Source organism: Cyanistes caeruleus, chromosome 2 (assembly GCF_971803275.1).
Source record: "Cyanistes caeruleus chromosome 2, bCyaCae1.hap1.1, whole genome shotgun sequence".
Taxonomy (NCBI): Eukaryota; Metazoa; Chordata; class Aves; order Passeriformes; family Paridae; genus Cyanistes; species Cyanistes caeruleus.
The window spans coordinates 109,690,245-109,711,174 of record NC_141702.1 but is presented as its reverse complement, the minus strand read 5'-3'; the positions used below and the strand labels follow the sequence as shown (position 1 = coordinate 109,711,174).

Sequence of the window (20,930 nt, the reverse complement as noted above, 5' to 3'; positions counted from 1 at the left end):
CCCCGCCCCCGCGCTCCCACCAATCCCCGCCGCGTCCGCCCCCGCGGCCCCACCAATCGCCGCTCGCGCCGCGCCCCTCCCGCCCCCGGCCAGGCCACGCCCCCCTGGCCGCCGTCCCGCCAATCCGCGCCGCCCGGCAGCGCTCGCGCCGCGCCCCCTCACGGCCCCGACCTTTGCCTCGGCGGGGTCAGGGCCCGGCCCGGCCCGGCCCGGCCCGCGGGACCCGCCCGCCCCTCAGCGGCCTCCCCGGGCCGCAGCAGCGCTGATCCCGCACCCAGCAGCAGCAGAAGCGGGGCCGGCAGTGGCGGCGGCGACTCTGGGGAAAACGTCTTTATTTACAGTCCCGGCGGCGTGCGAAGAGCCGGCGGCGGGGCAGCACTCGCGGCCTCCCAGAGCTGGAGCCCCCGGCAGGGATGTGGCAGGTCTGGGTCCGCGGCTCCGTGACACCTAAGCACGGGATGGCACCCAGGCTGGCAAGGCGGGGCCAGGCGCTCCGGTCTCCCCCGAATCACAAGTCCCTTTTCCTTTGGTACCCATAGGCACAGCGGGGTGAAACCCCGGAGTGGGCGGCCCCGGGGGCAGGGGCTGTGTGCCTACAGCTCATCAGCTGGGCTGTGGGTGAGCGGAGCCTGCTCCTGGACCCCCTCCAGGGCCTCCCCTGTGTCCGGAAGGCTGGCAGCTCCCTCACGCTCATCCTTCTGGCCCTTTTTCTTCTTCTTCCCACTCTTTTTTTTGCTCTGCTTCTCCCCCACGCTTGCCAAATCACCTTTCTTGCCAGTCCACTTCTCTGCCAGGCAGCCTAGGGAAAAGAGAAGAGAGGGGCAGAGGGGGCTCTGATGGAGCTTTAGCTCCCATGCTTTAGCAAGGCTCCCCTACCCTCACAAGCATTCCTGCATTATTTCAGCCCCTGGCAGCAGCCAGGACTTACTTGTGTCTTTTCCTTTTAGCACGTGGTTGGCACAGAGAAACTGGGAGAGGTCCTCTGTCTGGTGGTGCCTGTACCAATCTTCTATCACATCTTCATACTCCTCTACCAGCACATCACACTACGGCAGAGAGGATAGCTCAGCTCCAGGCATATGCTGGCGTGTAGCAGGACCAGGACCAGGCTCCTGCCACAGGTCCTGCCAATATCCTGCTCCCAGCAGCGCACCCCTGGATGCTCTCCCCCCACCACTCCAGCCTAAAAGGTCATAGCAGCCACCGAGGGCCAGTCCCATGGGGCAGGGTACCTGCTTTTTGAGGTCAGCCACCTCAGCGGAGGTCTCGTTCCACAGCTCGTAGGGGATGTCCATCACCACCTTGACACCCTTGTGCACCAGATTGTGCAGGGTCTCGAACGTCTCTGACATGCCCTGAGGGAGGGAGCAGCACTGCCTGGTGAGGTGGTGCTCCTCCTGCAGGGCTCCCACTCTCCTCCCCGTGTCAACCACAACCCTGCCCAGCCGTGCAGGAATGTGCAAGCCAGATCCCTGGGACATCAGTGTTATGGGGGGGAATTCAAGTGGCAGCGAGTCCCCGTCTGCAAACCTGGTCCCAAACCCAAGAGGAAGACAGCCCCTGGTTCCCTCCATGCAGGCAGGAGCCTGCCCACTGCCACCAAAGACAGCACATCTGACTTGGGGGCAGCGTGGTCTCGCATGCCAGGCACTAGAAGGGGATCCAGAGGATGGGAAGAATGAACCTGGTTTGGCACTCTGGCAGTGAAGGGATGGGTGAGGCATATTTGGGAGCAGGAACTGAAGGAACAGCTGTCACCTTTGCGAATCTGTTACTGCCGCTCCTCTCCTTGTGCAGGTTGTAATCCAACAGCCTCTTGCAGATGTTCTCTGTCACCTCAATTAACCGGATGTCCCTGCATGGAGACGAGGAAGGGCTCAGGCTTGGCGTGGGCCTCCAGCAACAGCCAGGGCACAGGGTGAGCCTCCCAAAGCCTCCAGCTCTGGAGGCAGTGACAGCAACAGGAGATTCCCATGCCACTCCCACTTACGACTGTGTGTACTTGACAGCAGAGCCCTTCCCATCCAGGAAGCCGTACTTGGTGTCAATCACCTCCTTGGTCTTGCCAGTCTCCTCGAAGGCGGATTTCAGCTCCACGGCTACATACTTGCACACTGTGGGAAGGAGAGAGCACAAATGGTTTAGGGGGTGTCACTGTTCTGACAGGCAGCATGACCAGAGCACCTGGGACAGCAGCAAGAACCAGCCCCAGGAACTGGGCACACCAAAGCTGCCGTGAGCACAAAACACATCTCGGCCATCCAAAGAAGTAACCAGGAATGGCTCAGCTGCTTCCACTGGAGAACGCTTGAAGCAGGAGCACCCAAACCAATGCTTCTGTGTAAACCAGCTGCTGTGGCACAGCTGGGAAGTCACACAGGCTCAGTTCTGCCTGCAGCTTTCCCCCCAAAAGCCTCTACTTCCCTGCCACTTCTCCCTTTTGGAAGAGCATGGCATCTTTTTGCAATGCAAGTCCCAGTGTAGCTCAGCTTCTCCTCGTGATGACAGCACGTTCCACCTGGTGCTCTCACTGCTCTGGGGACATTGGGGCTGTGCTGGGGACTGAGCAGCTGGCAGGGTTCGGTGGCCTGGGTGACAGGACAGGGTGCTGGCTGTGAGCTCCAGCAACACAACCTGGGGCTCTGCCTGCAGCAGAGACCATATCATCAACAGATTTAGAACACAGTGCATGGTTATTTTTATAAAACTAAAAAAAAAAAAAGCTTTATTTCTTCTCTAAAAAGAGCCAAACACAGTTATAGAAGCACACAGCAGGAGAAATATCTCAGGGGTTTACAAGTGGGAATGGGGAGGGATGGAAGCCAGGCATGGGCCATTCCTGCCCCAAAGATGGGATCTCAGGAGACTGGAGAAATCTTTGTCCAGTGCTGTTGGGTCCTGTTTGTCAGGAGCCACCTCTTCTTCGAGCTCCACTTTAAGAGAAGGACCAAACTCCAGCAGGAATGGTCTGACAGCAATGAGCCACTGTCTTCTCCCAGGCAATTATGTGAGTTGAGAGACGACCGAGGAGGAAAAGAGCGAGGTGGCTTCCCCAGAGCTCCTGCACACATGTTGATAAGTCCTGTGCACACCTCCTGCACGATCCTATCTCTGCTGGCACCAGGGGCTGGAGACGACTGGGCCATTTCTCAGGTGAGACGATTGTTCCTTCCCGCAGCCTCTTGGAACTCGGGCCTCAAGGATGTCCCCCTCCACACCACACCTGCTGCTGGTGTGCTGCACCACACACAGGCCAGGAGTGCTCGCTGCCGAGTCCCGTTATCCAGACCCTTCCTGCAGCTTTTCCTGTGCACTGACAGATTCCAAGCCCAGGCAGGAAGAAGAGCAGAGTGTGGTCAGTGTTTGTGCTGATGCTTCTCTGAGGCTACGCTGATGCCACAGCAGAACTCGGACATCAGCATCCCCAGAGCTGCTTCCCCAGCAGGGAAAGCTTTGTAAAGAACTCCCTATTTTATTTTTTTTTTAATTTTCTCTTTGCTGTCCAGCTCCACGTGCGCTTGCACAGCAAAGATAGAGGAAACCGCACCAGGCAGCAAATGTCCGTCATGATCTACCCTGGATTGCCTGTGAACCAAAGGGATACTCAGATTGGAGGCATCACGGAGACCGAACTGTAAGTAGCACACGCGACCAGTCCCAGTTACGAACCGGCAGGCGATCAAGTGACTGCCGGGAACAGCGGTGCCCGCGGGCAGGAGGCGGGCAGAGGGGCAGCCCGCGGGGGCGCAGTCCCGCACCAGCGACCCCCGGCCCGAGCCGACAGCGGGCGGCGGCCGATCACCCCGGTCCCCCGAGGCCCCGCTTACCCTCACACTTGCTGGGCAGTCGCACCCAGTCCGAGTCGTCGCCCCCCGCTAGCGCCGCCGCCATCAGCAGCATCAGCAACGCTGCCCCCGCCGCCGCCGCCGCCATGACTCCGCTTCCGGGGCGCGCTCCCGCCCCGCCACGCCCGGTTACCATGGCGATCCCGCCGCGTCGGCCAATGCCGGAGGCGCGCGTGACCCGCGTGACCAATCCCCGCCGGCCGCCGCCAGCCAATCCCAGCGGCGCGCGGCCCCCGTAGCGCCGCCCCCGGGCGGTCCCGCCGGGCGCCCACGTGGGAAGGGGCGCGCACGTGGCCGCGGCCGCCGCTCGGGGTACCCACAGAACCCTCCGGGGCCCCTCCCTGCCTCTGGAATTCCGGAAACTTTCCCCCCCCGAGGTACCTTGGGGCCCCTTCCCTACCTCTGATTAATTTGGGGTCCCTTCCCGTCCTTCAGGTAATTCCGGGGCCCTGCCACCCACAGAAATGTGTCAGCCCTTCTTTCTTGTCCGCTCAAGCCAAGATTCCCATCCTGCACCTCCCCCAGACAACACTGGGTCTCCTCCCTCCTCCATTTGAGGGTCCTCTCTCCACTCTCCAGATTATTTCTAGTGACTTCCACACCCCTACACCAAACCAGGGGGACTTACCCTTTGGGCAACTGCCCGTACCCTCAGCTCTGGGCGAGGAGGATGGAGGTGAGGACAGCATCAGAGAGCAAGACCTTCAGCAACACCACACGGACAGCCATAAGCAGGGCTGCCAAGGCAGGGGCCGGTGACACTGCAATGGAAGGGTGAGGTGATGCCTGCCACAGACACCCCACTGCCCCCACATCCTCTCCAGGCCTGCTATGGGGCCACGTTTGGGCAGACTTGGAATCCTTACACATCCCAGAGACACCTCATGTCACCCTCATGCTGTCCCTGAGAGCAGGCTAGCTCTGACCCAGTTTCCCCATTCTTCCCACCAAGGTGAAGCTTCCCTCCCTCTTCCCAGTCCCACAACACCGTGGGGAAAACCCATCCCAACCACCACATAGTCCCAGCCAAGCCACTGGCCAGGGCTTTCTCTCCAGACGTTCCCACCAGGCAGGGGCCAGAGACTCACCAGCTGTGCTACACAGCTCTGCCGCCTCCTCGTTGCCTGTGGGATAAAAGAGCAGCTGGGGAGGCACTGGCAGCCCCAGCACCAGGTGCATGGCAGTGCTGGCCACAAACCCCTTCCTGTGATCCAGACAGCAACGTTTGCCCCTAGGGCCTCACACCTGCTCCCTGCTGGCCCCAGAGGCCCTGCCAACCTCCCTCCTCGGGGCCACCAGTGCACACGCCAGGCTGGGCAGCAGGGTCATACCCGTGATGCGGATGGGGCTGGAGCTGTGGGATGGAGAGGTCCTGTTGGCCCCCACATGGCAGGCAAGTTCCCTCTCGCGGGGGGGGTCACTGGAAAGGAGGGAGACGGAGCAGACGGTGCCACCATCCTCCTGGGAGGCTCCATAGGCAAAGGACTGCAGGATGCTGCCGTTCCCACCGGAGATCCAGACAGCATGGCCAGAGCTGGGGGCCAGGTCACTCACCACGCACACGACCAGCTGTCGGCGCTGCCCAGCCAGCACCATGCTCAATGGCCGTGTCAGCGTAGGCAGTGGCACAGCTGCCCTGCCAACTGAGGGAGACAGCTTAGGGGCACTGCTTCCCTCACACATCCCACCCAGCACGGCCGCCACCTCGGCAGAGCTCAGCCTTTGCATCCAGGCTGGACGGCACCCGGCTTTCCCACCTCCTGGGTCTGTCCTGGGGGTACTCACGGGGCAGGAGCGGGAGCAGAACGGCAGCCAGCAGCACTTGGAGCAGCTCCATGGCAGCTGCAGCGCATGGGGCTGCCAAGGCTCAGTCCCCAGCCGCATCTCCAGCTGCGCCGCCCACCGCCGGGGCTGCGGGGCCGGGGCTGGCGCGGCGCTCCCCCGCCGCTGGTTCGGCTCCGCTCCGCCCCGCCGGGGTCGCTGCTCCTTCCCGGTCGCGCCACAGTGCGAGTCCCGGCCCCGAGGGTGCCGGCTCCTCCGCGCCTCGCCGCCGGGGACACCCCCAGAGCCTCCCGCCCGCCAAGCCCCGGGAGCACCCCCGCCCCAGCACGGCGCTGCCGGCAGGGGAAGAAGAAACAACACAAGAACTCTGGGCACGCAGGGTACGGCTGCTCCCGGGGCACACGCTCTGCCCCGCGGTCGCTGGGGCGGGCAGAGGGGAACGGAGGACGCCTGGGAAAGAGGGGGGTGGCAGCTGCTGTGGACTTAGGGGGAGGATAAACTCCAGTCCTACAATATCCATGCTGCACATTCACGAGCCAGGCTGGAAATGCCTCTGCTTTATTCTTCTTCAGCCAAATGCACCAAAACAAACCCCAAAGCCCAGCACCACTCAGCTTGGTGACACTGAACACTTCCAGGACACACCTGGCAGGGGAACCTTGGTTACTTGCAGTCAAGGCTGTGGCTTCACACAGCAGAACTTCGTGCCACCTTCTTTATGACTCATGGCACATGTATTGAAAAAAACATGTACAGTAACTTTAACATGAACACATTGTTAAGGCATATGGTTTTCAAAGATTTTTCTTGAAAAAAAAAACAACCAAAAATATTTTTTGTAATTTCCAGCATTCACTTCATGACGTTTTATGACCTCTTCAAACCTAGTTTCAGCCTGCACTCAAAAGAACCCCATCACTCTCAACCCAGGAGCTTGGGTGGAGCAGCAATATTGCATGATTTTCATACACATCTCAATAGCTGGTGATCCTTTAGATAGTCCAAACAAACCAATAGAGACATCTTTCATTGCCCTACAGCTTGGCAACCACCCTGTCACAATACAAACATCAAATTAATCTTGAATTCTTTTGAAGAACCCGAGAACTGATTTAATACCTGAAACTCAGGGAAAAGGACAAGACTTGATACATGCCTCCTCCCTCCAACTATCACCCTGCCAAGGACCAAGCTACTCCACATTGAGCTTTGTTTTTATGTTCATGGCTGCCAGCTCAGCCACAAAGTAGCGGAAGACATGGGGCACAGGGACAACCTCGATGGTGTCCACCTGGCTGCAGAGGGAGCAGGAATACCTCCTGCTGCTGGTCACAGAGGACTGGGACAGTTTCTCCAGCACAGGGGATGTCAGGCTGCCGCAGCTTGTGCACACGTAGGCTACGGAGCCGTCAGAGCAGTTGAACAGGCGGTCCTGCAGCAGGAAGGACGTGCCATGGGCCAGCAGAGCATCCCGCTCCATCTCGCCGAAGCGGATCCCACCTTCCACATTCCTCCCCTTGACAGGCTGGTTGGTGACAGCATCTCGGGGCCCCGTGGTCCTCACCTGGAACTTGTCAGAGACCATGTGGCGCAGACGCTGGTAGTACACCACGCCCACGAAGATCTCTGCCTCCAGCTCCACCCCGCTGATGCCGCTGTACATCTTCTCTGTCCCAAAGAAGTTGTAACCCGCACTCGCTAAAGTCTCACCGAAGTATTTCAGAGCAGACTTCTTCTCGGTGAAGGTGAAGGGAGTGGCATCATAGGAGACCCCATGCAGGGCTGCTGACTTCCCCGCCATGCTCTCAATTAACATCCCAATGGTCATGCGGGAGGGAAAGCCGTGAGGGTTGAAGAGGATGTCTGGAACCATCCCGTTCTCTGTGAAGGGCATGTCCTCGACGGGCCAGAGCTGGCTTAGGATGCCTTTCTGTCCGTGACGGCTGGCAAATTTGTCTCCAACAGTGGGATTTCGGGGAACCCTCACAGTGATGCAAGCCTTCTTGAACTTCCCAGTGCCACGGTCATTGCTGCACAACCTAACGTTGTCCACAATGCCCACTTCTTTACTCCTGTGTAGGAATAGCAAAGGTGTCAGGTTTGCTAATGGATTTTAGTTTTGAAAGGAAAATGAAAAAAAAACCTAAACCACTTATCAAATGCCTTGGGACAGCTGAGAAACATCACCATTCTTCAAAGTACTACTCAGTAGTGAGGGAACTTGGACTAAGAATCAGGGCAAGGAAGCAATACAAAGGCATCTTCCAAGTGCCATTCAGGTACCACTTTCAGGCAATCAGCTAATGTGCCACCCATGTTTTAAAATAAGGATCATTTCAACTTGGTTCATCTGTATCACACTTTATATCTGATAAACTGCACCCCACTGCCATTTCCATTGTATTAAGGCAGCAGCTCCTTCCCCTACCACCAATAAATTTACACCATACTGATGGGATTCTAAAATAAAGAACCCGATTTCAGTTCTTCGGTAGAGAGGGAAGTTCAAAACAGAAAGGGAAGGCAAAGTGTGAGCTTCGACAAGTGCCTTGTTCAGGGGTGTGCTCCTTCTCCAAATGAGCCCTCAGCCTGACATTCCATGTACCAGGGGTCTGCTGCAGGCTTAACTGTTACCATGTCCACATACAACCAGCACAGGCAAATCACCAAAAAAATATCCTCTTGGGATAAGCCAGCTCTGAAGCACACACTGGCTTAGAGAAAAGATGTGATACATGCCTGGGAGTCACCTAAAGCATGAACTTCATGCTTTCTGTGATGCCATGGACACTATTATGTGAGGAGAAAAGGGAACATCTGCAGGGAAAGGGCCAACTGCTCTCCCCACAGGGTGAGCAGGGACAGGAGTGACAGGCTGACTTACGGATAGTACACAGTGAAGGTCTCCCCTGTGTTGAGGTTCATGAAGCTGTAGAAGGGGTCCCCAGGCTGCAGGATAGACCCAACAAAAGGCAGTCCATCAGCATCCAGCTTCTCCCCTGCGTTTGGATCGTTAGGCCTGATGCCAAATACTAAATTATCGCCTGCCCTGCTGGCTTTAAGGGAAAGGTCAATGCTCTCCACCTTGATAACACTTCCATAAGCAAATCCTCTCTGCCAGGAAGATTTATTTACAATCTAAAAAGGAGAAACAAAAACCTATTAAAGACTTGCTGAAAACTTCAAAAAAAGAAAATATTTACAAAGGTAAGCATCAGATTAAAATGGGAACATTACCTTTTTAAAGCCTCCCAGTAAGTCACCATTACAAAAAGCTCAAGCCTCATGTAACTCCAGTATTTTTCAAAGCTGGAAGGCCACTGCCTTGGACAAATGAAGCTCTGCTCTACTCTCAGCACCTCCAGCATTGCCTACTGTAACAGCACAACCGCTGTGCTGCTGAATCTGCCCAAAAAGTGTGAGGACCAGCAGAGATAGAAAGTGGGGTTTTCAGCTGAATATCACCCCTACTCCCAGTGTCCCACATCAAATTCCTTCACAGGACAGCAGGATTTTTCCTTCTGGTGGCTTACCATTGCATCTTCCATGTCATAGCCACTGTAGGAGATGACAGCCACGATAGAGTTGGTGCCAACAGGATAGCTGTCCATCCCATAATAGTCATACATGCTGGGCCTCACCAGAGGGCTCTGGGGGGTGTGCAGGTGGTACAGCTTGTTATCCGAGCGATCCTTGTAGTTGTAAACAGGAAACCCCATGGTCTGCTTTCCTGGAGGGAAGGAAGGAAACCTGGGATTTATTTCTCTGTGTATCTTGTTAAGAAAAAAACTGGAAATACTTATTAATTTAGAGGGATTATCAATCTTAAACCCCTTGGAATTTAGTAATTGCCCTAAGCCTGGCTATAATTTTTCTATGAACCACAATACTCAATTCCTTTCACAGCATTTCATAAGGATTACATCTAATTTTGTTTTCTTTTCTGAAGATTTGTTTTCTTTTCTGAAGTTTCAAAATCCCCACTAAGGATGGTGGGGTGTTTCTGGTTTTGCTTACTTGGGAAGTTTGTTTTTTTTTGTGTGGTTTTTTGTTTTGTCATTTTTGGGGAGATGTATGTGTGTCTTATCCCCAGCTTTTCCCAGAGTGAAGCCCATGTTACGTATTTCCAGGCCAAAAAGCATTTGTTTCTGCAGCATCAATATCTTGGCAAAGGAACTGAATTTTGAACAGTCATATTGCTACTTGAAGAAAAGTATAAGAAAGAGGCAGTGTTTTAAGGACACCTTTGTGATAACACTGTCAGAAATTCAATACACCAGAGGTGCTAATGAAGTGCTAATCCCCTTGCCCAGGGTCTTGCAGCACTGGGTACTACAGCGCTTACCCATCTGGCACTGGTACATGTTCCGTGGACTTTGGTTGTGGTCGGAGAAGGGAATGAGATTGGCCACCACGCTCAGAATACTGTGAGGGAAGAGTTCCTGGTGAGTGGTCACTCCAGGCACCACCTCTGACTCCATTGTTGCCACATTCATGAAGATCTGCAAACATCAAATTGGATAATGCTTGTTCACTTCCTCCTTTTAAAGGGAAGGAAAAAACCCAAAGCTGTCTCTGATGGCTTTCTATCCATTCCAGTTTGAGCTGTGATTGTTGTCTGCACTGTAGTGTATTAGCAAACAAATCAGACAGCTGGGAAACCACTATCACAGATTAGCTGCAAGGGAAGAGAGCCTGAAATACAGAACTGCAGTAATGTGTCTCCTTTCTGTCTCCCACTTTAACAGTAAAGTGGATGAGCTCCCCAGCAATCCACTGCTTGGCTGCCCAGGGGCCATTTGGTGAATGTGATGTAGCACAAGATGACATGGTACACACAACACAGCAATCCTTCGCCTCAAATCTTCAGAGAGTTAATACTGAGAGAAGATTTGAAGACCTTAAAAAGATCTTTACAGTCCAGCTATGATATTTACCAGAAATCAATTTGCAGGAGTGAAAAACCCCCTTCTGTCACCTATTCTAGCTCTTCAACCCAAGCCTCATCCTCAGCTCCTTTCATAAATATTTTCCAAATCTATTTTTGATGCCAGATACCTTCGTAACATGGGAATATGCAAATCCCACCTGTTCCAGAGTCCCAATCCATTCATTTTTTCCATAGGATAGGTTCCTGACAGGCCGCACCATCCGGCAAGGGTTAGTGAAAATGAACAGCCCAGGATACAAGCTGGGTTTTCCTGTCATTGGGATAAGGACCACTTCTGCCCGTGCAGGAAATCTCTTCTCTTGTGTTATCTGTTGGTGCAAAGAAATAACAATCTAGAAACACAAACCAAGTTTAACTAAACTGCATTCACCTGGTCACACAATGAAAATGTCAACCACAGGTGTAGCCACTAATAAAAAGCTGTGGAGAAGAGTTCTTAGAAATACTTTCAGAAAAACCTCCACCTCCAAAAAAAAGACAGAATATGTCTTATCTTACCTTCTCCAAGCAAAGGTTCTTTCAAAAATTGTAACTTCATAAACCAACACATGAAACATATGAATAAAAAAAAAAGTAACACAAAAGCACACTTCAGTACTAATACACAGCCAAAAATAACTTACTAGGTCAGATTAAAAAAAAAAAAGAAAGAAAGAAATGGATGCCTAAGAAATTCTAAACATTCCTATTTTCTACCACTGCATGTTGAAGATGTTTAGCTAAGAAACATTTCAAACAAGACAACAAACCTTGAAATGGCGGAGAGTTTCTGCAATCTCAGGAGCCAACTCCCTCTCTACCCAGCCCACCATGGAGCCATCCAGCACAACTCTGTAGCACTCTGAGTAAGGCTGGCTTGGAGCTGCATCAATGGGGGTGACACCTGTGGGAAGAGGGGGGTTGATGGAAGGAACAGCCAAAAAAAAAGCAAACAAAACACAGAAGTTATTTCTGCACTTCTCAGCTCACACCAAGAAACTTTCTTAGATATCAAAAAATTCTTGGCAAAACCATAGACAGGTGCAATAGAAAATTAAAAGCATTTACAGCTTAGAATGTCATTCCTCTCCCCATTTTTCTGACTAAAATAAGGATTGTCATTCACAAGTGAACTGCAGTTAAATTCAAGTAATTACAATGTTACCACTTAGTCCAGTTTCTCAGAGCTGTGAGAAATACCTTGTGCAATTCCTTGTGCTTCAGGGAACATGCTCACACTACAGCACACAGCTGAGAGACACCGACATTGAATTTTACAGGCTGATGTGCCTGTACAAGCAATGTGTTATTAACCACTAAGCAGAAGCCCAGTATGTACAGCTCAAACTTGACTTCACCTTCTCAGCTGAGCAGTGTTCTGTGATGCTGTGTGGAGAACCTTTCCCAGTTATGGGGCTGCAGGGCAGGGAGGTAAGAAAGGAGAACACGTCACTGAACCACCAGGCCAGTGAAACATACCCAGGGAACATAACAAAGGTGGAATGTCTGTCACAGGCACCATCTCGGTGACGATTTCACACAGAGCTGTCATGTGGTTCATCAGCCCACAGGGCTCTCCATCCGGGGTGTCCACGGGGCACAGGAAGCCCCAGGATTCGGGCAGCAGCTTGCGGACAGTCGTGGTTCTCATCTGGGAAAACGCTGCCCCTCTGTGTATGCAGCGGAAGTGGGAGAGGTAGCGGATGAAATTCAGCTTGTCCCCCACCACACAGAGACCACTGTCCTGCAACATGCCCAGCCCTAGGGAAGAAAGGTGAGATTTATGTCAGGACCTCATCCAGCTTGAACAAATACAGGATGATGTTACAAGATAGCTTCTTATTTTTCACTGACAACCCCTACAGATGCTCACATTGGATCCCAACAGGGGAGGTGCACGTGCACAGGCAACTTAGTGACCTGTAAGAGACCTAGAGACTTTAAATTCCAAGCTATTTGTTAAAATCTAGCTCCTTTTACAAACGTGTGGATGTAATTGCCAGTGAAGTGACTAAGAATTTGCAGCTGGTATGTTTTACCAAAATTCTGCAGGTTTTTCATCTAATTTGATTTTCTAGTGGGCACTCCATTACAACACTGTCATACTGGACACTTCAGGGAAGCATCGGATAAATCTGAATATACATCAGCAAACCAGTTTCTGTCCATTTAAGCTCACATGACTAAGTGAAGTTCTGATTAAAAAATGCCCCTTCTCTGTCTTACATTGCACCTTCTAGGAAGAAAAAAATCTTTGGGAAAGCAAATGAAATTATGGTCGCTGTTTTGGACAATGCTAAATTTAATTTCAATTTTTCATCTGGGCAGAGGCTTTGCTTTCATAACTAACCTGTTCTATACCATGCACAATGCCTATACTTGTGCATAAATCTTGCCTTTTTCCTCAACAATCCCTTTCTTCAAACCCCTTTTAGCAATTCAGTTACAGTGTACAAAGCCAGCCTACAAGCGGTTGTTTCCAGTTAAGAGCTCAACTTTACATTGTTTCTCATTCTGTTTTACAGGAAACATCTGAAAAATCTGAAGCCTGCAGATTTACCTGTTTTAGACCGCAGGTTACCAGTTGCAAGCAGATACTCAAATGGCTTGGTGAAGTCTGGTGCCATGCCAAATGCCTTCACCAGGCTGTCTGTATTTAGGTTGATATTTGCTTTTTCCGCTTTTTTCTCCAAAACAAACCTAACAGATTGCAGCCAGGTTTCAAGCCTCTCCTACGGTTTAAAAGTGAGAGATTTAAAATTAAGACAGGACAGGAAAGGCTTGAATTAGAACATCAGTTCTAATATAGCACATCAGCTGCACATGCTACAGAACTCCTCTAAAATTAGCAAGATGGACAACTTTTAAGGAACTGACAGTTTTCCAGACTTATTTCCAACACTGGCTCCATTCTATCAAGATGCTGATGGTATATGTCAACACAGAACTAAAAGGAAAACACCCACCCAACAGCTTGGCAATCACTTCCACCCAGAATGGTGATGAATCTGGCAAATGAAGTACAATAACAAAATTTCATAAAGAACAGACAAAACCCAAATCAGAAATTGTACCTAATCTGACCACAAGGATAACTCTGCATACAGTGTACACTGTGTCTACTGTATGCTTTAGACTATTGAGGATCTTAGGATTAAAAAAAAAAAAAGGGCTGTTAACTCAGTCCCCTGCTGATCTGACAGCAACTTTTTCTGGTTCCTGGTACCTGTTCTATATAGCACTAAAATGCTTCCCCAAGTTCACTTTAAAGCCACTCAAGTGGCAGGGAGTTTTTTAGTCTTTCAACAAAATAATGCTAAAGAAGTTTCTGGCTAAATGAAAAAAGAAAGATTAAAGAATTATGTAATAACTCAGGGAAGTATCATATTTGGGGATGAGAACTACTATTCCACAGTGAATTTCATGGGACACGACTGCTCTCCTCCCAGCATCCTAAAATGACATATCCCTATAAATTGAACTGGAATATATTAGTATTATACTAATATAATATATATTATACATATATATATACAATATATATACTAATATATATTACTAATATATACTATATACTACTAATATTACTATATTAGTAGTAAGCTACCTGTTTAAGTAAAAAGCATGTTTTTAACTTTCTGATCTGTAAAATATTTTAAAGATGTGGGAGCCATGACCTCACCTTTAAGAACATAAGGAAAAGCTGTCCTGGGGTAAGCACCTCGTGATTCATGAGACTGTCTGGATTATCCTCCATGCACTCTCCTTTGGCAAAAGTATAGAGCTTCTGGGTCATCATACAGAGCAGGTAGAACTTCTCAGTTCTATTGGTCAGGTGAATGCAGATACAATTGCTGAAGGAAGAGAAAGAAGGAAGACAACCACCATGATCTCTTCATGCTAGCTTCATGTCCTTCAAGTTTCTCCTAAATAATTGTAAATCATTTTTTAAAATAAAAAAGTCTAAACAACAAGACTTAAGGCAAGATAAACAATGCAAGTAGATGTAAACTACAAAATATTTCTGTTAGCACTATCAGTGTCCTGCCACAGAAACTCCAAATGTCCACTGCTATCAAGCCATGTATGGAAAACTGTGGGCTGAGCAACAGCCTAGCACAAACAAAAAAGGAAAACCATACCTATCTTAATTCCTAAAGTTGGAGGAAGAGCAAACACCTACTTTACCAGGAAAATTAATTTTTTAGTTGAATGCCTGCTACACTGACAGTCTTAAAGCAAATTCTTCCTCTGCTTTCTAACTTATTTAATGAAAGAAGAATTTAAAATGTTTCTTTTCTGCTTTTTTAACAGATAAAAAAGTTATTCAGAGTTGACAGAGACTGTGTGAAACTGGTAATAAACCGCAGTATTTCTGTTCAACAAATGTATCCTCAAGCAGTCACAGACATAGCTTTAACCTTCTCTTCCTCAACCTTTGTGTTTTTCATCAATGACATCACAAAAATTCCATTTAAATAAAAACTGTCACCCTCTTGTGAAACTATTTTGGGAATACTTGTGTCAAACCATTAGAATACATATAATCATAATACTCTCACATAGGCCTATAAATTCACCACAGTGACAGCAGATCACATCCACATACAGACCTCAGAATGAAATCTGCAGCCTGTTCATTGCTGTACCACTCAGGCAGGTTGAGTTTCACTCTGAAGCTCTTTCCCAGGTAATCCAGGACGTTTTGCTGTGTCAAACAGCCGGCATCCACCACTGCTCTCATCATCTCAGTAACACAGTTCACATAAAAGGTGTCATCTTCCCTTCCTTTCACCAGCTCTTCAAAAATCTGGTAGTCTGGGAAGTTAACTAATGCCTGAGAGACAGAAGTTTACCAGAACAGAAAAATAAGGTTGTAACAACATCCGTCTACAAAATACAACTAAAGAACTAAGGCACCCCATGATTTAGGTTTTCAGTGCTCTAGAAATGCCCTTCCACAATGAAAACTGTCAAATATTGTGCAGTTGAGATGCTTAGAGAGTAATGCAGGGGATGTTCATACACTGATAATGATCTCCATTCAGACCATTCATTAGAAAAAAACCCACAAAACCATGAGGGTGTGACTCTCCCCTCATCTCTTGTCCCTGCAGTAACTTTCTCAGCTGCAGACTGTTTGATTGCAGTGTTACAGTTAGGATCACCTTTCTCCTATCAGAATAGGAAGGCTGACTGAAATACTCCAAGTGGAATTAGCTTCTTCTCATTACTTAAAATAAAAATGCTTTGCAAAACTTTTGTATTTATTCAATATAGAAACCAGAAGGATTCACTGCTTACCTTCAGAGCAAATCCCAAGGGGAGGAAGAACAACTCTTTGCGAAAAATGAAATTCACCATGACACAGCCATTTTCCAAGTAGTGAAGGTTCATATTTATTGCAGTATGCTCATCCTTGACACAGTGCATCACCACCCCTGCAAAAATCACAACATCAGCATAAGCTGCACTAAACCAAGTGGATGCATCGCTGTGTCATGTCCAAAGGGGTGTGAGACAATTAATGAGAGAAATGTTGGTACTTGATGGCTGAGAACACCAGGCAGATCGCTCACAACAGTGTCAGTTTCAAATAAACACACCAGCTCAACTCAGCCCTTAGCTAAAGAGGGCTGTGCCTCAAGACAGCCAGCACATTTGCTGAGAGGCTTGGAAGATGCAGAAAGTTCTTAAAGAAAGCCCCAGTCTCAGTTATCCTGTTTGTAACCTTCAGTTGTAGGATATAGTAACACACAAGTATAGTTCCTGATTCCACTCTTATCTCTGTGTTTGGGTGGCAGTGCTGCAGCAGTGTTTCCTGGTCCTCTTCCATGCTATCCACTGCAGGACAAAGACAAATAAAACAAAAAGCACCATCTAATCTGGCACTGCCTTGAAATAAACTAGTGTGGAACTACAGTGTGTGCTCAAGCACCATGGTCCAATTGAATCAGCAACTGGCAACACCTGAGTTTAAAATGCTATTTAACATTTTCTGGCTTAATTCAATTTTAAACTGGTTTTGCTGACTATAAATGACAAAGGGAAAGTGCAGCCATGCACCATAATTTTACTCTGCTTCATGGATATTAAATCTGCCTCCATGAAGTATCGACAAAATCAGTGAAATGAGTTCAGTGGATTACACTGACTTGTACTGAACGTGGGGTTTTAGTTACACTGTCCACAGAACAAAAGGTGACAAGTACTGCAAAGTACTGGAATAAAATCTCCTCACTCCCCATGGGTAGCTCAGACAGCTCCCACAAGGCAAGTCCCTGCTTCTTGCTTGTACCACCATGGTGGTGTGTTTACCCTTTATTCGTATGTGCAACAAAAAATATTAACATTACACAAGAACTGTAACAAAACAAACTACCAAAATTCAGCCACAGATGGTCACCCCTGTTTGTCCTCCAGCAGTTGTTAGTAAGATGCTGCAGAAACTGCTGAGCTTACCATACTCTGTGAAACCAGGGCCTCTGTTTTTCCACTTGTGTCTTGTCATCGCAAGCGGGAAGTTTCGCCTGGGCATAATCAGCATCCTGATTACTTTTTCTAATCCATTGATTATAAAGTAGCCTCCCATTTCCTGGCAGGAGAAGAAAAATCATCTTAATATACTTAGAAAGTCAGAACCGGCATTGTGAGTAAAAGAAAAAATTGCCTGTATTATACACGAAAACCAAACATTTAATGGGATATAGCAAGACATGATTCAGCACTGCTTTTGGAAAGGCTGCACACCTTAGCAGGGACTTAGGAAGTCTAAATGTAGCAGAGTGCAAGGAAAAGGATGCATGTTCCACAACTTATGAGGAAGAAAAAACTTTTGTGATCAGTGAAGCACCTCTGAAGAGCTGACATTAACTTTTTAAAGCATGCACTCTGAAGTTGTCATTTTGAGTTTATAAACCAGAAGGATTTTCAGAGCAAAAGTTCTTTGTCTGGTCACATACAAGCTTACTTTTCTGATTTTCTTTTGTAGTTTGCTCTCTCTTTTTCTCTGAGTTCAAAATGCAGCACTAAATAATTCTGTTTTCAAATACAGACAGCTAACATGCTACTGGGGAGACAGGGAAAAAGCTGCAGAAGAAAATTGGGAATGGAAATGTCTCTTTCAGTGCCTGTTCTCCAAATCTTTCTCTCTGCAGAGTCCACTGCACTCTCAGCTGCTGTGTAGCAGCCGAGAGGTTCTGTACCAAAACTGTAGATACTGACACCAAGCAGATCACTCAGTTCAACAACAGCCACAGCTGCAAAGTCTCAAGCTGCTTTATCCAGCCCCCATAAACAATCTGCTTTCAAGAGAAAATGGGAAGTCAAACTTGATACAAAATAGAAATGTTCAAGCCCACAAAGAGAAGATGACCGGAGGGAATGCTCAGGTAAAACACAGACTTTCCTGACCCTCAAAATCCCCGTTACCTCTTCCTCCTCATGGTGCTGCATAAGGTCTTGTGGAGAAAAACCACAGAGGTTGCACAATTTGGACTTCACCATGATTGGAATATACCCTAATGGCTGTTTGATAGTCCCTTGTGGCATGTCATTCACTGACCAGCTGATGTCGGCCTAAAACGATACAACACCAACAGTAAGCAAGTTAAGTTGTTCTTTTATTATTTCCTTCTATATTACCTGAACCTTTCTTACAACCACAAGCAGTTGAACAGACTTGTATCACTGTAAAATGGTAGTAATAATAAAAAGAGACAGTAGATACATGCATAAAGATTAGGAATTGCATTGACTGGGGAACAGTCAATGTGGGTTTACAGAAGAAAATTGTACAAGTCTAGAGTCAGGTAAATAAGCTGCTGGGTGAGCCAACAGGGTTGGTCTGGCCTCCTTTGTCTTTCACACCCTTCAACAGAGCAGCCTAAATAAAAAAAGGCAGCCACAGGATAGGAAAGGAAACGTCAGGAGGTAACAGCTAGAAGCAAAAGAAGAGAGCAAGTGTTCACTGAAAAGACATCCACGCTACAGGCCTGACGAAATCTTTCCTTTCTTCATTTAGCATGCTCATGAGCGATCTGAAAAGCAAAAAAGAAAAGCATGCAGGAAAGAAAATTTATTAGTAAGTTCTGGCATTGGGTCAGCAGGAAGACTGTAGGAGCAAACAATCCTAACTTTTTGTGCAGAACGATGGGCTTTGAAAGATCTGCTGTCCTGCAGGGAAGAAACATTGACACTGCAACACAAGAACATGGGTTCAACACCTGGCAGCAGCTAAAAGGAGTAAACTGAGTCTCAGAAATTACTGGAAAAGAGAAGTTAAATGCTACTGTGCTCCTTTAAATCGATGGGGTAGCCTTACACAGGGACTGCTGCAGTCTGTTCTACACCTGAAGTGATGATTAAGAGTCTACAGCTGCTCAGCAGAATGGGGGTCACATCTTATCCTGAGGGAGGGATATGGAGCTAAAGGAGCACGGTGGAAACAGGGAATGATTACTGACTGTTTTCAGCTGTGCATGGGCAAGGACAGAGAGAGGTTAACCTATCCCAGCACAAGGCACTGCCTTCTCGCACAGGGCACAGCAAACTGTTCTAACTGCTCCAAGAATTCAAAAAATAATTAAACATACAGACAATGGGGGGGGAAAAAAAAAAAAAAAGAGGAAATAGTTCAGGTAAGAAAAATAAAATCAACTCTAGCTCAGGAAAATCTAAAGTCCTCTGGGAATACAGCTATGAACAACCTGCACTGCCCCACCTTCATTTTCAGAAGAGGTACTGCACTTGGAGCAGCTTTTATCACAGTAAGGTGTATAGCTTCAGAGAAATAATAATAAAAAAAACAACAAAAAAGAAAACAAGCAAAAACCTGAAATTCCAAGCAAGCATTCCCTTGCACCAGGTGCCTCACATAAGCAATCAGCTCGGACATAACTACACCATTTTAATAGAAAACAGCAACGTGCAATCCTTTCACACTGCAAAGGAAAATACTTGCTGGGGATGCTTCCTCTCTAGGCAAATTTCAAAGCACCTCAGGAAAACCAGGAACCTATGAACAGAAGAGATTTATAAACTTCTGTATGGCAGCAACGCTGCTTTTGAAACCTGGATTCCTGCAGAAACAAGATTTGGATGATGCCGCTCTCTGGGATGACACGGTCTCCATCCAAGGTCTTACAAGCTGCCTGGCTGCTTGCAGGGAGAGAAACGTGACACGGGAAAGAAGGGCAACTGGTCCGGGACCACTGACAAGCTTGATGTGCGGGAAAAAACAGCGAGGCCACTTATCACCAACACCCCAGAGCCCCCGCGGGGCAGCGCTCCTTGAACACCCCGTGAGACCGGTGAGCCGGGAAGGGGCCTTTAACCACGGCACAGGGTCGGGACGGGGACAGGCGTGAGCGGAGCCCGGCCGGGACAGGGACAGGAGAGTGCGGGGCCCGGCCGGGACACGGACAGGAGAGTGCGGAGCCCGGCCGGGACAGGGACAGGAGAGTTCGGGGCCCGGCCGGGACAGGGACAGGAGAGTGCGGGGCCCGGCCGGGACAGGGACAGGAGAGTGCGGGGCCCGGCCGGGACAGGGACAGGAGAGTGCGGGGCCCGGCCGGGACAGGGACAGGAGAGTGCGGGGCGGAGGGGCGCTGGCACTTACGGTGATCCTGCCGCGGTAGGTGCTGCGGAGCCCGCGGCACTCAGCCGGGAACACCCTCCTCTCCTGACACACCGTCCCGGCCGGCACGGCGGGAGGGGCGATGGACACCCCGACCAGCACCAGCGCCAGCCGCTTGTCTTTCAGCGCGAACTCCACCGGGGGCACATCCTGCAATGGCACCGGGTTAGCGCGGCGGGGACGGGCGAGGGCCCGGCCCCGCGGCCCCCGCTTCGCGCCCCCCGCACCTGCACGGCGCGATAGACGCCCTCGCTGACGGCGTAGTTGAAGGACTCGATGTGGGCGGCGGTGAGGTCGCGCTGGGTCGTGCCACGCCGCGGCGGCCGCAGGCGGTGCGGGTCCGGGCGCGGCTCCGTCCCGGTGCCCGCCATGGCGCGCGCTCCTCCTCACGGGAAGCGGCGCGTGGGGACCGCCGCGTGCCGGGGCTCGCGCCGCCTCCCGCGCGTGCGCTCCGCACCCGGCCCCGCCCACCCCGCGGCCACTCCTGTCCCCAAATCCCGCCCCGCGCCCACCCTGCAGCTCCGGCCCCCCGAGCTGCGCTCCGCCCGACTGGCACCGCCAGCTCCCGGGCACCCTCTGCATCCGCGTCACCCGGGTCCCTCCCCCCGCCCAGCCAGGAGCCGGGATATCCAGCCATCCCCATCGCTCTGCTACTTCCGCACGCCTGGAATCCCCAGCAACCCCGCTATTCCCCAGCTCCCACCGCTGCCGGGACAGCCCAGGGCGTGATGCCAGT

At 50.0% G+C, this 20,930-nt stretch overlaps 3 protein-coding genes and 1 long non-coding RNA gene across 9 annotated transcripts; 1 reads left to right on the top strand and 3 right to left on the bottom strand.

The window, feature by feature from the left end:
- Window positions 1-315: 315 nt before the first annotated feature.
- On the bottom strand, window positions 316-3,967 carry CNPY3 (canopy FGF signaling regulator 3). The gene is made up of 6 exons (XM_086871812.1): window positions 3,828-3,967; window positions 1,991-2,114; window positions 1,759-1,855; window positions 1,233-1,355; window positions 929-1,046; window positions 316-799 (listed from the first exon to the last, which is right to left on the bottom strand). The coding sequence occupies exons 1-6, from the start codon at window positions 3,931-3,933 to the stop codon at window positions 594-596; spliced, it is 774 nt and encodes a 257-aa protein (XP_086727938.1). The 5' UTR covers window positions 3,934-3,967; the 3' UTR covers window positions 316-593.
- Window positions 2,084-13,924, top strand: LOC147655115 (uncharacterized). Its single transcript, XR_015281524.1, has 3 exons — window positions 2,084-3,153; window positions 3,507-3,634; window positions 13,083-13,924. It is a non-coding gene; the product is annotated as an uncharacterized LOC147655115 (long non-coding RNA).
- Window positions 3,453-5,764, bottom strand: PTCRA (pre T cell antigen receptor alpha). Its single transcript, XM_086871825.1, has 5 exons — window positions 5,631-5,764; window positions 5,177-5,488; window positions 4,934-4,969; window positions 4,474-4,606; window positions 3,453-3,585 (listed from the first exon to the last, which is right to left on the bottom strand). The coding sequence occupies exons 1-4, from the start codon at window positions 5,680-5,682 to the stop codon at window positions 4,497-4,499; spliced, it is 510 nt and encodes a 169-aa protein (XP_086727951.1). The 5' UTR covers window positions 5,683-5,764; the 3' UTR covers window positions 3,453-3,585; window positions 4,474-4,496.
- Window positions 6,156-20,929, bottom strand: POLR1B (RNA polymerase I subunit B). Of its 6 annotated transcripts, XM_086871701.1 has the most exons (15): window positions 20,422-20,929; window positions 20,177-20,344; window positions 17,989-18,135; window positions 17,020-17,152; window positions 15,862-15,998; window positions 15,171-15,394; window positions 14,240-14,411; window positions 13,118-13,289; window positions 12,037-12,318; window positions 11,328-11,461; window positions 10,716-10,886; window positions 9,973-10,129; window positions 9,161-9,357; window positions 8,512-8,765; window positions 6,156-7,699 (listed from the first exon to the last, which is right to left on the bottom strand). In XM_086871701.1, the coding sequence occupies exons 1-15, from the start codon at window positions 20,563-20,565 to the stop codon at window positions 6,820-6,822; spliced, it is 3,372 nt and encodes a 1,123-aa protein (XP_086727827.1). In that variant the 5' UTR covers window positions 20,566-20,929; the 3' UTR covers window positions 6,156-6,819. The 6 variants fall into 6 exon arrangements, with proteins under 6 accessions (XP_086727827.1, XP_086727855.1, XP_086727844.1 ...); XM_086871729.1 differs by lacking the exons at window positions 20,177-20,344; window positions 20,422-20,929 and adding an exon at window positions 19,630-19,824; XM_086871718.1 differs by lacking the exons at window positions 20,177-20,344; window positions 20,422-20,929 and adding an exon at window positions 18,881-19,246.
- Between the last annotated feature and the right edge of the window lies 1 nt (window position 20,930).

Coding starts and splice junctions, on each gene's coding strand:
- CNPY3 (XM_086871812.1), bottom strand. CDS start 3,933: ATGGCGGCGGCGGCGGCGGGGGCAGCGTTGCTGATGCTGCTGATGGCG. Junction 2,115..3,827: donor ACTGCCCAGCAAGTGTGAGG/GTAAGCGGGGCC, acceptor TCCTTCCCACAG/TGTGCAAGTATGTAGCCGTG. Junction 800..928: donor GCTAAAAGGAAAAGACACAA/GTAAGTCCTGGC, acceptor TCTTTTCCCTAG/GCTGCCTGGCAGAGAAGTGG.
- PTCRA (XM_086871825.1), bottom strand. CDS start 5,682: ATGGAGCTGCTCCAAGTGCTGCTGGCTGCCGTTCTGCTCCCGCTCCTG. Junction 5,489..5,630: donor TCTGCTCCCGCTCCTGCCCC/GTGAGTACCCCC, acceptor TGTCTCCCTCAG/TTGGCAGGGCAGCTGTGCCA. Junction 4,607..4,933: donor AGAGCTGTGTAGCACAGCTG/GTGAGTCTCTGG, acceptor CTTCCATTGCAG/TGTCACCGGCCCCTGCCTTG.
- POLR1B (XM_086871701.1), bottom strand. CDS start 20,565: ATGGCGGGCACCGGGACGGAGCCGCGCCCGGACCCGCACCGCCTGCGG. Junction 8,766..9,160: donor ATGACATGGAAGATGCAATG/GTAAGCCACCAG, acceptor TCTCCTTTTTAG/ATTGTAAATAAATCTTCCTG. Junction 7,700..8,511: donor ACCTTCACTGTGTACTATCC/GTAAGTCAGCCT, acceptor ATTCCTACACAG/GAGTAAAGAAGTGGGCATTG.